Source organism: Vanellus vanellus (assembly GCF_965231255.1).
Source record: "Vanellus vanellus genome assembly, chromosome: 14".
Taxonomy (NCBI): domain Eukaryota; kingdom Metazoa; phylum Chordata; class Aves; order Charadriiformes; family Charadriidae; genus Vanellus; species Vanellus vanellus.
In genome coordinates this window covers 7,384,920-7,401,017 of record NC_138919.1, presented here as the reverse complement: position 1 = coordinate 7,401,017, position 16,098 = coordinate 7,384,920, and the positions used below count along the sequence as shown (strand labels likewise).

Below are 16,098 nucleotides of genomic sequence, written 5' to 3'. Positions count from 1 at the left end.
TGGCATGGAGAGAGCTAAAGCATACGTCAGCACTAAAACAGAAGACTTGAGAATTGTCAGTCTCAGAATATGCTATTCTGAAGTGCTGTTTTTTTACTGAAAATAATCCTTGTAAATAGTAAACTCCCCAAATAGTAACAGTCAAAGATTGTTTCCAGACCTATTTCTTATTAAAAAAAAATTTAAAAATCTAACTAGCAGTCCTGCATATTTAACTCAGTTTCAATGGCATCTTTCATTTCTTGCACACAAGCAGTAATTCATACTACATAAATCAAGTTACTTGTCTCTTCTGTAATCTTAGTGCTGTAGAACTACCTTAATGAAGGACTTATGCTTGAATACCTCTGCACAGAAATTATTTAGTTGTAGATCACTCTGATGAGGACAGGAAGATTAGTATCTAGTTAATTTCCCACAGTTCTGATGACCGGGCAATATAAATAGGTATAAAAAAGGCAGCAGAGTTCAGTCTTTAAAACAGCAGCCATAACTAAGTATCAAGCTTGGAATGGTTCAAAGAATGTTAGTTAGAAAAAACAAACTGAGGTGATAAACTGAGTTAGCAGTTGTACTCCATTATTCTTGCATAGAAGACAGGAATTAAAAATACTTTAAATATACTTACAGGCTATAAAAGCAGTATCCTAGAATTATGGAGCATGGGACACTTAAACCATCTCACACTATAAGAAACTTAGTATTAAAGTATACTATCCCAATCTGATGTTCCTACAGTAGGCGTGGTTGATGACAAACATGAAAGGGTTGATCAGAGTCCCACAGTACAGTTCCAAAATAACTGGTATATGACATTCAAACATGCTGAGCAATCTAACCTTATAAAATTAGATAACAAGTGCAGATGCTCATCACCTGTGAATGTCAAGCCCTTCATTAGTACTTTGATCAAAAGGATCTGCTTTCTTACTGTAGATGGAGAAGGCAATTGAATTACAAAAGGTTATAAACATTTCAAGAATACATTCATATTATTAATTAAAAAAAATCTACAATTTTACGCCCACCTGTGACCTGCTAAAGAAGGGCACATCAGTTTTTACAGTGTATAATATGCTTTTAGAGTTAATAATATTTGACAAAACAAAAATAAATTTTCTTCACATAAAACTGAATAATCTCAAACACTGTTTGAACAATTCTCAGGCTTTGTTTAAAATTTTCCTATTCCCAACAAGTAATGCAAACTTCATATAGAATTCTTACCTACATTTTCTTTTCATTTAAAGGGTTACAAAGCTATAAAAGACTTCTTCCTTCAAATTTTAAAATTAAGACGGTTATACTTTGCTTGCAATGACTAATATTAACAAGAACATTTTTTCCAACTTTGCCCCCCAAAATATTATTAGAATCATCATATGCTAAGGTATTAACAATGGAGAAAATTGTAAGATAGACCTACTGATTTATTTTTCTTTCCAGAATAAATACTCCGGAAGAAAGTGACCACACTTGTTAAAATATCTACATGTATGTTTTGCAGTAAATTGTTAAGATTTCCTTTCAGATACACTGAGCATATAAATCTCAGTATACAGCTAGTATTTGAAACTACTATTTGAGTTTGCTTGGAGAGGAAGTGACCGTTTGTTTACTTTCAATTAAAGACCTATGTTCACAGGACACACATCAAACCTGCTCCTTTCTTTGAAAACAATGTAATTCTTTATTTACATAAAGAGTGCTTCAAAAGCATCACATGAATACCTAGCTAATATTTAAGATGGTGAACAGTCCAGCCAACTAAACTATCCCTAAAATGCTTTAACATTCTGGCAAGGGCCATTAACCTAAAATAGACCCTGAAATATATTCATGGTCATGACTTAAGGATGATAAAATTGATCAAGTGAAGGATTTTGCTTCTATCCTTCTCCAATTAGAATTGCCCAGTTTTTCAGGCCAGTTATCTGGGATGATTACATCATCTCACTGCATTTGCATAAGCCATACAATTTGTAAAGAGTATTAACAGGGATGGTCCTACTAAAAAAAAAAAGCGATTAATCTTTTTAAAATATTGCCAAAAATATAGCTCTCCTTAAAATCAAAGCCCACCATCACCAAGGGAAAGCATAACCTGTTTCTTACAAGCATAATCAAACTAACATGTTTCTATTATTGGGTTTCTCACAGACTATATGAGCTTTGCAGAATGCATAAACACCACTTAAAGTTGTAGCATTAAGAAATGAATACATGAAGCTGTAATTTAACTGCAACTTGTTCAATAATCTTTTAAAAAGGCACAAAATCTTTCTCTTAAAGTAAAAATAACTCCAGGCCTCATTAAGGGATAAACACAAAGATTTCTAGCAAAATCACTCAGAACTAGGAAGCCTCATTCATTCATTAGTGAAGATAAGGGGAGAAGGAAGAGGCATTCGATATTTATTTTGTAATCAGATGTAAAACAGTATATTAAACCATTTATAATACTGGCTATCAAAAAATGAATTTTAAAAATGCAGCATTTGAGATACTTCATGTTGTGTGCCTCGTTTCTCATGTTTGGTATTAAATAAAAGCTTCAAAATGCTTTTTCCTCTGGATTTGCATGTGCATACAGTGGAATTCTCCATATCCTGGAATTCAAAGTAAGTATGTGGTTGTTTGAACAAACTATCATGTTGCACCACCCTCAACATTCTGCCCCCCCCCCATTATTAGATGAAGTCACTTGTTATGAACACAAGCAGTCTTCTTAGAGAAGGTTAAATTCTGAAACAGTAACACTGGCATTTTTTCAAACACACCTCTTCCATGGAAGTCACGTCAAATAAGGAAATACATTCCCATCACACAACATACGCTTGTCTTCTGAAAAACATGACTGGCAATATAAATGCTTTCATGATTTCTGTTCCCCAGACTCAGGACTTGGGCAAGCTGAGCTTCAATCTAAAGCAGTAGAACATCTGCTTTCTAAGTAGGGCATTTGAATTTTGAATCAGTGAATCACATTTAAGGAGAAATGCAGAGTTTTGTGAAATGATTGGCAGCCACTGGTAACAAGATTGCATCTTTTAGTATAATACAGCAAAATTAAGTACTTTGAAGTGGTATGAGATTCAACATTAAAATGACTCAATCCAAAAGGAGAAAAGTTCACCACCTGGAAAAAAACCTCTGCAGAGAATTTAATTTGTGAAATAGACAATAAGAAGACAAAAGAGCAAAGAGCTCATTGATTTAGAATCATTCCTTTAATCCCAATTTCAAGGTAATGTTTTAGGAGTAGCTATGGCGCTTTTCTGTCTCGCTAGCTCAAAGGTAAACAAAGCAGTGCATAGTATGCCAGCTATTTTTACAAACTGGCAAGAAAATGATCATAACCAAATTAAAGGAGGAACTATGCACAACTGACAGATGCGTGAATAAATACTGAGTATCTGAAACATGACTCAATTCATAAAGGAAGGCAAAGTATTAAGACACTTCCAGTGTATTTGGAGAAACTGCCATAGATGTATTGCTCACTACATACCTGGAATTACACCCAGGCATTACTTATTTCTCTAGGAGTAAATTTTTCCCTAAGCCTCATCCTGGAGTTGTGTGTTCAGAAACATACTATAGTAAGCTTTTCATTGCTTACAGAAGTTACAGTTCACCTTTTGCAGATACAAATCACAAAGAAAAAACTGCTTGATAATGAATGCTAATCTCACCTGGAACTTTGTCAACAGATGCAAAAACAGAGCGTTGTACTGTAGGATCACTGCTACCACGCCGTGACTGATCATAAAATCTAAACGGAAGGTGTTGGGCTGTAGCTGCAGAGCTGTGTCCAAAACCCATAACAACTTCAGTTGAAGGCTGAACAGGAAGATCCAGGAGAGCTATGTTTAATCACAATTGATAATTTTTGTTACTCAAAAATACATAAAAGGTGGAGTAGGTGAAAATAAAATTACTAGTTTGCTCAGGATCTTAAGATGAAACCAGATTTGTTTAACATAACTTGCTCGCATTTACCTCTTAATTATGGTTGCAATTGCATTGGAAAAGAAGAGAGACAACATTTCTGACAATGTTTTCTGCCATTGCTGTCCACACCACATTTACACTAAGGAAGCCTCAGAATATAGTGGAGGAGAAAAAAAGGATTACAGTAAGCTCCTTGCATTAAACAAGCCATAGCAGTTATTTAAAAAAACATCTTCAGTTTTTCCCTGTACAAATAAAGTCATTCATCAGTTACAACTGAACACTGCAGAAAGCCATTTAAAGAAACAATCTATTTTAAAGTGGAAAAAAATGCCTATAACCTAAAATTTTAATATTAAAATAGACCTGTATTAACCTCAAACTTGCTTTAATTTTTTTTAACGTGAAGTAAGCCATAAAAGTATGGCGTATGTCTTTTGTAAACACAAAAAATAAAACTCTTTTTAGTTAGCTTCCTACAGAATCATAAAATACTAAAATAATCTTAAGCCCTCTATAATCAGAATAATTCTCTGGCCAACTCAATAATTTTAATACCAGCTACGACTTTGTTTTTCACAACTCTGATTAGTTCATTATTGGTCTTGGACAATCCATGTAACTAAGACAGCTGGTGACCTCTTTCATTTCCCCACCTATTTTCCTTCCTGTATTTCAGAGTTTCATTTTCTATACTCACCAATTCATTCAGTTTACTAGTAAACTTCAATTTATTCTTCACTCACTTAATATTCAAGTAACATTTTAATCACTCTTTGCTATTTACTCACATTAACTCCTTCCTTCATCTCTTCATACGCATTTCCTCTAAGCCCAGAAATCTAGCTGCTGATACTCCCCTTGGATTGCTCATCGTCACCACATCCAAGTATTAAGCATTATCATCAATGCTACTAGGACACCAACCAACTCAGGACTTGGACAAGCTGAACTCCAATTTAGTCCTGAAGCAGGAGAACATCTGCTTTCTAAGTAGGGCATTTGAATTTTGAATCCCTGAATCACATTTAAAGAGAAATGCTGAGTTTTGTGAAATGATTGGCAGCCACTGGTAACAAGACAGGATTCTTTCTTTTTCATCCTTTCTTTGATGAGTCTATCATTAAATATGAAAACACATACTTTACTCTTAGAAAATCTATTGCTTGGAAACTAGACTCTGGTTTACAGTTTTCTATGGCACACCACATATTTTTCTAACACGTCCTTATGTTACAGAGCGACTTGCTATGACATACAAGTCTTGTTTCTCAGAATAATTTAAAAATAACCATATACCTGCTATTCTCTGCATTTTCATACGCCGAGCTTGGATACGGCCTTTTGCAAGACGTTGTTTTGCAATAATGCAACGAATGTGATCAGAAAAAATAAATGTAGCTTGAAGGATGGGGAAGGGCTTAGAATGCGGACTTGAGGCAGGCTTATGAATTATTATGTTCAGAGCTCTGCTGTCATCCTCTACTCCCGTCACCTGCATATCCTAAAAAGAAACAGAAGACAAGTGGCTAATGAAAAAGTTAGCATTTTTAAACCGTACATTAAATATCAACTTTAAAAGAAAACTCTATGAGTGGTCCAGTAAAGAAATTGGTACTTGTAGAGATTAAGTCAGTTTAAAATTCAGTTGAGGTATTTGAGCATAGCAAATTTTCAGGAAATACAAACAGTGTCGTCTTAGGCAAGAAAGAGAAACTTCAAGCTTTTGACATCAATTAGATAAGCACAGATCATTCTGAAGTTACAACCTGTCACCTTCCCTACCCATATAGGAAAATCAGAACTCCAGGAGAGTTCATTACTGTGCCACTTAGGGCAAGTGCTTGGGAATCAATCCTCATTGTAAAGGATTTCAGTGTTCAAATGAACACAGCCCAATATATATTGGGGAAGTTACCTCATTTTCAAGCATGCTTCTAGATAGCTACGTAAACTTCTTCAAAACCAGAAATAGTTTAAGAGGCAAGAACTAGAAAAAGGACTAGTAACAGAATAAACAAGTAAGCGTGCTGCAGAGCTTAAATATATAAGCTAATACTGGTATTACTATTTATCCGACATACATGTAGATTTTCACCTGAGGAAAAAGTAACCACCCAGATTAAAACTTGTCTTACCTGCAAAAGGCCCGCAAACTTAACTACTCCCCATCCGAGTCTGGCAACATCTGGCTCAACCAAACTCATCTGGTAAATATCCACAGCCAGGAATCTTTGAACTTGACCCCCATCCTTTGTTATGACTGTACAAGCAATTAGATCACTGTTATCTGAAGGAAGGAAGGAAGGAAGGAAGGAAAGAAAAAAGTTACATAGCTACTGAAATTAATGATTCTGGGTTTTGGTTGTTTTATGTAACATAAAATGTTAACATATAAAAGTGTAATCATCTTTACAACACATGTTTAAACTTATTTGAGGGTGGGTTTTATATTTTCTGCATTTCCTGACATATTTATAGTTAGCTATAAAGGGCAGGATATATTCTTAAAACAGTGGTTCAGATATCTTACAAGTTACGTATAACATGTGTGGCATATGCCCCTTGCTTTCTCTTAGCACCATCATTACCTTTTAGTATAAAAGGTCACTTCACGTCAGGGGTTAAATTGCAACAGTGTTGATCTCTCTTACTAAGTGAAGTCTCAAAAAGTCTTGTTGCAAGACCACAAGTACAGTCCCACACCACTGCAGGCAATTAAGTCTACCTCATTATAAACTTTGGCTCCATTCTGACACAATTTCTACAGATCTGAAACCTGACTATTCTGACTGTTGGAAGTCGTTCAACTTCAAGACTATATGGAGTCTTCAGGTAAACTGTATCAGGTTGTTACCAATATTTGTTAAACGACGTGACATTTTTTTTCCTTTAACCACCCATTTTATGCATTTATATTGAATAAACATATCCTCTCTTAACCATTACTCTAGAACCCCTCAAACAAGCCCCAAAATACAGATCTCAAGAAGTAAATACATGACTCCCTGATCCTCCTGCATCTCCTCACTGCACCTGTTACTTTTCAAGAATGATGGGTTTGAACTGAGACTAAATCACCTTCTTTATACCAGCTGGAGCCTGAGCACCCTACAAACTGGCACTGATACCTCCTAGCAGACTTTCGCTAATCTTACTAGAGTTGCCTTCTCCTTTGCTTTAAATTGATACTTTCTTTCACACACTTCATACAGGTCTTTTTCCTTTGTCTCGTCTAGTGCAAGTTACAGCAAGTAAAAGATTCTATAACCACGCATGCCGTCCTACTGAGTTCATCATCTTTGTAATTCTACATGGTACTCCAGACAATTTGATGGATTTAACAAATAAAATTGCAGCATTTACACTATTTCCTGCAATAGTTTTGATTGGTGGTGTTTTGTTTTTGTTTGTTTGTTTTTTTTTTTTTTTTTTTTTTTTTTTTTTTTTAAGATAGAAACCATCCTATTTGAAAGCAATGAGTTCTACATTTTGCTTCTACCTTAGCCATAGTTTTTCAACACACTTTCTCCTTAGAGCTCTCATTCTTTAGTATTGCTAAGGCATTGACAGACTCAGCATTTTGGAGTTATTAATTCAAACAGCCTTTCCTAAAATGAGGGTTCAATACTGTAGGCTTCAATTGCTGTTGAGATGTATGAGGCTTTTTTTCCCCTCCTATTCTACATACACATACTATTTTTAAGGATGCAGCATTTTTAGACATGTGTCTATACACTGAAATCAGTTTGATAAATGGTATCATTTATATAGGTAAGTTTCTTCCAAAAAGGCTGCCGCCTTATTCAGTTTTTTATATTTATCTGAAGGGAGCTATTCTAACACACAGAATTCAATGTATCTTTAATACTTATAGCAGTATCTCCATACTGAACACTGTAGCTGAAAATCTGAAATCTAGCTGTAGCGTTTTTCACATTATTTACACAAGTAACTGGATTTGGATCACTCCGAATACGTAATGTGAGGTTGATGAATTTTGCGAATAATGTAGTGTGAGATTCTCAACATATAGGCCACAACACCAAACAGAGTTGTGAAGTTGTCAAATACTTGGGTTTGTCCAGTATTTATACAGTTTTTAATGTAACAGCAAGCAGATTGCAGTACTTGGAATTACTGCTGTACAAATCCAACTGCCTGACTACAAAAACACAGTACTTAAGGTAAAGAACTCAAAGGGCAGAAGTTGTTTTCCAGAGCAGACATTTTTCATTTTAGAACTGACAAAAACTTAAAGTAAAGCATTGCTGTGAAAGTTTATCGAAGAACAGAAAGGAAAATTACTCATTTATTAGGCAACTGTTACAGGAATCTTTTAAGTTTATACAACTGAATGTACCCCATTTATATGACTGTTTCTAGTTCACAGCTGCTGAAGGGTCATAAGCTACAGCCATCCTTTATGACAAAAACAGAAGAGAAAGTGTGGTTAAACACATTTCCAGTGAACTGATCTGAGAATACTTACAGCTATGCTATAAAACACTTACAGATAGCCAACCACATTTAGATGAAAGAATTTCAAGGCAGTAAACTTCAGTACTACTGAAATTCGATCTGGGGATTAAAGTGAACCACAGACTGTACGGCTCGCTGATGTGACACTGCTGCAAAAAGGTTTAGTCCCCTTTCTGAGATTAAAAGCAATGCTTAGTTTTTCCTCATGCAAAATGAAGCTTGTAACCAGCTTGGACACTACACCTCCAAGACATGGATCCAGGATTTCTCTGGACCTTCTCCAAGAAAAATACAACTTTTATGAAATACAGCCTAGGAAGGAGAGTTCAAAGACTTTAGCTGCTTGCAGCAAAGACTTAAATTAGGTGAAAATATTGCACAAACACAGGCAACTATTTGCCTAGAAAGACTGTATTATATGAAGCCTTTATGAATACAACAGCTACTTTAGGACATCGTCTAAATGTACCTGACCTGCCTAAGGGCTTGACCTTTACTGAATTTATTATTTATAGTCATCACAAGTCTAGAAATCATCTGCAGACGTTAAAAGCTCTTACAGAAAACGTTTAGCACTTTGTGTGCACAGGTGGCAGTCCAAGATAAGGATTCGGCTGCAGATAGTTAATGCACCACCTCCCACTTTACACAAAGAACTTTTTCCAACAGCATGTAGCTCATTTGGTACAATGTTTTGCTTTGCTACTTACTATAAAAGTCTTTAATTGCAAAGAACTTCAGAGTTAAAGTTTTCCAAGTGCATGAGTTTATAGAGGAATATATGATCTTGACAGAACGACAACAAAATCCCCGAATTTACTTAGTTTACAAAACCATTTCAATTTTTATGTAACTCCCGTGAAACAATTATCTGCACCACACTCTATCCAAAATGTTTTTGACAAGCTGTTTTGACCATATTGTTGAACAGTTTAAAATTAATTACTTCTGTTACTCTTCACAATAAACAGCCCTGTTTCACAGAGGCTCAGAATTACTTGCTCTATATGTCTGCCATCTCTCTTTTGTCCAGTAGAAAGTCAGAATATCTCAGTTCACGTATACTCCCTGCTCTAAGTTAGGACAGGATGCCACTGCTCTTCTTGAGCAGGGAAGCACTTTTCCCATCAAGAACAGCAGAAAAGAGCAAGAGTAACTCCTAAGAGTCATTTGAAATCTCTGTTCTTGCAAGAAACACTAACCACTTTAAAAGAGGAATTCTTCTTTATCTGAAAGAAGTGCTGAAAAATTCATTAAAGAAAAAGGTCTCAAAGACAGTAATAATTCTAAAGACTTTATACAAGAAAAAGACCATGTCAAGATTTATTGAACAAAAAGGAAGATTTAGGAAAAAGGCAAAGACGTTTAAGATCACCATGGAAAGAGGGAAAAATACAAAACTGTATACACATCAATTGAGAAAACAGGATAAATTGAGCAATCCAGGGTGCGGATTTCAGAATGTAAACCAGAGGACAAGTCTTGTTAAAGACGGCTTGCATTGTGGGGTTTTGGTGTTGCTCTCCCCTCCCACCCCCAACGGTTAGATGCAAGAAATGAAAAAACTGTTTTTTAAAAATCACTTTAAAAACTCTTGTTGACATAAAGTATGTAAAACCACCACTAAGTGTGGGGAAAAAAATAATCAGACTGGGTTTCTGGATTTGAGTATACACAAACAAAAACCTAGTGGAAGAAAGTAGCTAACAATTATGCTTACAAAGATAACATTTACTCTAGTAGCCATCACAGAATTTTGAGAGCGCATCTTTTCCCCATTACTGTTTTTGGTAATTTTTTTTCCTGTGAATATGAAGATTTATTTTTGTACACCTCCAAATAACTGAAAATAAGGGAGAACTTATAAATGCTAATCACACACAGGGTGTGTGTGACTGCAATCAAGCAGAATCATGCTTGCTCCTAAAACGTATTTCCCTGTAAACACAAGACTACTGATTACCAGGTAGAGGGACTCCATATTGTAGCATCATTTTCTTGAATTGTCTCAAGATTGTCATGCTGCACTTCTGACAATATTCTTTTTTAAAAAAAAAAACAAAATTAAATACCTTGTTTATATTTTTTTAAACAGATACCAAGTTCTTAAATATAAATCTAGCATTTGATCCTGCCAGGTAGGTGTATTTTAAAAATATTTCAAACCAGTACTTATAAACCTAACAGAGACACTATCACAAGTAAAACGTTAAATAAGTAACTATTATCAAACAAGCAAAACAGTCCAAATAAGCTCTTTCACATTACCATGAATAAATACAAGATTTGAACACCATACACGCTACAGATGAGTTACGCCACTAAATCCAGAAAAAGTCTTGCCTCCTGATGATATTCAGGAACAAGTGGAACATTTAAAAGCAGTATCTGCCAGAATGTCTTATAAAATATGTGATTTCCTCTCAGATCCTTATCAAGTTTCAAGTGTTCTGAATAAAATCCATCTTCCACAGTACCACGTGTGCTAGTACTCACCAACCTACTAGGTAGGCTAGTGAAAAAAATTTAGTTGTCTTATCATCACAAAAACTTCACGGTCATTTCAGTGTTTTGTGACTATCTGAAAAATGCTCAAGGCTAGCATTTACTATCACCTACGGTGATGCAGGAAAACAAAACCAGATATTATACTGTCTTCTTCAAAGCATAAACCTAAAATGAGTAGCTATTTTTGCTCAAACTGCCTTTTTTTTTTTTTAAACTTAAGTGTATATGTAATTTTTTTCATATATATGTGTGTGTACACACATATAAAAAGCATTTAAATAGATGCCTTTAAAAAGCTATTTCGCTCTCTTAAATGCATTATAAAAATACTGGAGAAGTAAACAGGAAAATAAGCTGTCATTTCCATTTATCTAAAACCCACATGATTCTACGGCAAATGAGAACCAACAATAGCTTCACTTTCAGCTTGTAATGAGTATCTGGATTTTAACATTGGCATAAAGTTCAGACAGATCAGTTTTCAAATCAATAAATCCAATTCGCTGCTGTCTGCTTTGCCACTATGAAAACGTCAAAAGTTAAACATCTTACAGAAAGCATCTAGGGATGAGATGAGGGAGTGAAAAAAATTGAAGCGTGTTGTTTATTAAGCTGTATATAAATAAACTTCAGTGCCTGAGGGATGACAACTTTGAACTGAGAAGCACTAGACTGATTATGTTATTTCGCTGGTATTGTACTCTGACACCAGACGGAAAGGCTCTGTGCAAGAGAAAGCATGCTTGCCAAATCTCTCAACTAGGCAGAATCTGTTATGAATTCCTCAGTATTACAATCCAGAGAGCAAATCAGAAAAACTTCTGGGGAGAAAACTTTTCTGACAGGGAGTACCTGCAGAATGACAACAACCTTGTTTTACATGTAGGTCTTCATAACAGGAGAGTTAAATTTTTATCAGGAAAAGTATGCTTGCCTTGGCTTAAAAAGAGATTATTTTAGAGCAACACCTCACTTTTAAAGTGAGAAGGAAATGCCACTCATTCATCTCTGAAGAAAGCTTAGCAACTGTACAACCTAATACCTCCAAAGCTTCTGTTAAATTTGCAAAACGCTGGTATTTCACTCACAGAAGCATAATTACTTAGGATGGGGGAATGGAGATCAGTCTGTTATACAGCATTACCCTTCACAGACTAAGCAACATCAAGAATACAACGAATCAAGCATCTACCTAGGTGTTACAAAGTACATTTAGTTGAAACTAGAGGACCTGTCTCTGATCATACATCTGCACCACATTTTGGCTGGTTTTTCCTTGAATATTTCAGAATACAACACGTTTAGGAATGAGATAGACAAACCTCAAACATCTGTACTTTGGGAAGAAAACTAAAGCAAAAATCTCTTTTAGCATACTTAACATAGTCTTGAAAATAAGTTATTTAAAAATATTAATAAAAATTAAAACCTAAAAATTTTGGTGTTATCTATTAGTGAAATCTCATACTAAACTACGGAAGGAAACTTTCATTTGCTGAGGCAGTTTATGTTCAAATTAAACACTACTTATGCAAATAAGTTGAACTAAGTTTCATTTTCCTGACCGGAGTGTATTCTTTATGTTCACTGAACAGACCTGAAAAGTAACTGGATAAGGACTCAAAAGATAAGTTATATTCCTGGCAATATAACTTAATAGAAGAAAAATTTATATGCTCTATGATAAAACCTCTTTTTAACATCTGCAAATACCTGTTTGGAGGAGTAAAGAAGACGAAGCCAGTGGTATCCAGTAACAAGATGAGAAGCACTAAGCACAAATTGAAATACAGGCAATTCCATGAAAAAAATAGGGAAAAAAAAAAACCAAACAAACCAACAACAAACCCCCACAAGCCTTTTTTATCACGAAGGTGGCCAAACACTGAAACAGGTTGCCCAGCAATGCTGTGAAATCTCCATCCTTGACGATATGCAAAACCTGCCTGGTGAAGGCCCTGGGCAGCTTTCTCTAGCTGACCCTGTTTTGAGCAGGGGGCTTATACCAGATAATCTCCTGAGGTTCCTTCCAAACTCAATTATTCTATGATAAGCGTTCCTCAAATCTTACTTAAAAAATGTTGAGTATAATGGCGTTTATAAAGCCTGTATATTTGGTAAAGACATAGTGAACAAGGAGAGTTAACTATGTTACTTTTTTCAGTTTTAGCAAAGAAATAATGGCTTTAAATGTATCATCATTTACCTCTTGGCCATGGCATTTAAAACATTGTCACTAACAGAATCATCAGCCTGAAACCAAGCAGGAAAGCTGTTAATTTGATCACACAAACAGTGAGCTGCTGAATAATATTAAAGAAGTCACCTACAAACTCACATGAAGCCTAAGGCAGGCAGTTATCACACAACACATGAGTGCTTCAAAACTATTTACAGTAAAAAACAATACCGAAAAGTAACAGTATATATCATTCTGGTGGCAGCACACTCAGCAATATGGAATCAACTTTCTATGGAATACCCGGTTCATTTCCAAACGTACCGTCGTATACAGTGGTGACAGTGTTGCAACTACACTTAAAGGTTAAAGGTTTATAATGAACATACGCGTATCCAAGTATTAAAATGCTTCTTTACGAGAAACTTTAACCTTTCTAATCAAGCTCCCATAAAACACTAGCATTACATTCAGGCAAAAATACCCAAAACATTTTGATAAGGTAAGTTTTGCAGGATTTTTCAAAATTGAAACAGTAACTGAAATAATTACTGGATCTTGTTGATCTCTAGTCCTTCTTGACACTATATGTATATGAATGAGCATAACCACTGGAGTCATCTCAGTGTTCAGAAAAAATTAAAAAGCATTGTAATAATATAGATTGAGGAAAATTTGTTAGATCAAAAATATCTCCAAAGTGATTAATTCAAAAAGGCACATCATTATATTTTTTTGGGTGACGTTTTGCCAACTGCTAAGTCTCCTCCCAAGATACGGCACCTACACAATGGTGTATATCCAATATGCTTTATGCCAAAATACTGACGCTCACTTTACTGCGCAACACAGACTTGAACTGGCAACTGCCTTTATGCTACCACACACATAAGAACTTCATCACTGTGCTACCTCAATCCAGGTAGTTTAAGTAACAACAGCAGTAATAAGCAGTTTAGAAAGTGTTACAAACCAAAATACATAAACTGATGCACATGTAAATGCAGAACTTCACTCAAAGGCCCCAGTGAATGCAGAGTGTTTGCTACTAGCCTTAAAAATATTAAAATTAAAAATAAAAATCACAAAACAACTCTGATGACTTTGAACAAAGAGCGTGCAGTGTTGTAGATGGGAAGACACGATAGAGGGAAAAAGGAGAAAGCTAAAAAAAACCCAAAAGAACAGAACAAAACACAGAAAAAACAGCTAAGATCAACCCCACAATCATGGATACTCAGCAAGGGACTTGTTAAAACCAAACAGTATCTATTTGCTGGGAGGATCAGTTCCAAATATCTGTACCTGTGCTGCACAGTATTATTTTAGCAACTGACTGACAAGAAATAAAAGCTCCTCCCAAGGAAACACCTGAAACATGATCGTATTTTGTGGGCACAGATAGCAGTGCCACTTTTTGGAACAGGTCCAACACCTGTCAACTCGATTTGAAGATGGAATAAGTCTATGCTTTTCTAGCTAGCCAGGAAAGAAAAGTCTTTTGAAGCCAACATATAAAATTCCACATCAGGCACTAATTGTTCAAGACAGCTTGAGACTCAAAGAGAGGACATGAGAAAACTCAACAGGAAGGGCTTTTCACAGCCTTTTTCCGTTTATTTCAGTTCTTGGAAATAGGCTAGTACATCGTTCAAAATTTTGAGATCCCAGACTGACTGACTCCCTCTTCAGATACAGGCTGTTTTCACCAATAGTGGGGTAAGTGATGCGTTTAACTTAACTTCAGTAACTCTACCAGCTGTAGAAAATTTGTGTTTATTAATAAATGCTGGAATACATCGCAACAGTCATATTTTGAAAAATCTATGGCTGTAATTACATATGGTAGTCCCAAAATAAAGACTAAAACCTTCTGTGAAAAAAATCAGAAACCAGTGAAGACACTAAGGCACAGAACCGCCATCATTGTGTGGATACTCTGTATTTAAACTTAACTATGTAACAACAGCACACATAAGGCATAGATACAGCTGTAATGCTCTTCAAGTGTCTAACGCTTCTTTCTACAATTCATACTCTTTATGAAGTCTATTATCTGCACTAGATGTTTACTAAACAGTACCTCATGAGCCCATCTGGAGCTACCAAAACACCTTTGCAAAAGGTTCAGGTTTAACTCTGATGCAACCTATAACAGCTTCCCATTTGTCCACAGAACATAAATACACGCATACATATTTGTGCATTCAGACATTTTAAAAGTCCTGTATCAACCCTTCTGTCTTCTGATTTACGTCATACTGAAAACTGGTTTGGTAGTTAACACCTAGTTGGTAAAAAAGCAGCCATCCTAATTCTTAATTAAAACTTCTAATTAAAAAAAAAAAAAAAAAAAAAAAAAAAAAAAAGAGCTCAAGTCAACCAATACATTTCCAAAATAGATTATCTGGGGAAAAAAATCCTCTTTTCAAACACCCCAATAACACTAACACACAATCAGTGGCAGGGATGCATAACACATTATCTAGTTTTGAGTGATGTGTCCCCTTCCAGGAGAAGCAATTTAGAGAGGTTCCTTCTTGAAAGATAAACTCAGTTGCTGAAGTTTACACTAAAGAGCATTTGGTTTTCTCCTCTGAAGAAAGATGGATCTGCTGTCCCAAATTTTAAGTGTGTAATAAATCGTAATTGCTATTTTCAGTGAGTTCCTGGTTCTGTAATCAAAGAGCTACCAGCATACAGGAATGTGCTTAATTCATATTGTATTACAAAAAACGTGAAGTGAGTCTAGCCCAGCAGATTCTTATCTACAACATGATTTCTTCTACTATTCCACATTTTTGAGTCTCTCTGCTTTTATATTGCAGTTGTGAGACTTCTTGAATGCTTTCCTAACACATCAGGTGATAAACAAGTTACTTAAGAATTCCGCATTGTTACCATTACAGTTTTGATAGCAATAAAATATTCAGTGTAGAATAGTCTGCAGATTAAAAAGACAAGCATGAAATCAC

The 16,098-nt window shown here is 35.3% G+C and overlaps 1 protein-coding gene across 1 annotated transcript in view; it reads right to left on the bottom strand.

The window, feature by feature from the left end:
* Positions 1-16,098, bottom strand: part of CLEC16A (C-type lectin domain containing 16A) — a gene marked incomplete at its 3' end in the record, with an annotated part of 84,605 nt that overhangs the window by 16,239 nt on the left and 52,268 nt on the right. The window contains exons 19-21 of the mRNA XM_082490776.1: positions 6,093-6,244; positions 5,254-5,458; positions 3,696-3,866 (exon numbers count right to left, since the gene is read on the bottom strand). Of these exons, the coding sequence (XP_082346902.1) occupies positions 3,696-3,866; positions 5,254-5,458; positions 6,093-6,244 (528 nt within the window). The remainder of the gene's footprint in view (positions 1-3,695; positions 3,867-5,253; positions 5,459-6,092; positions 6,245-16,098) is intronic.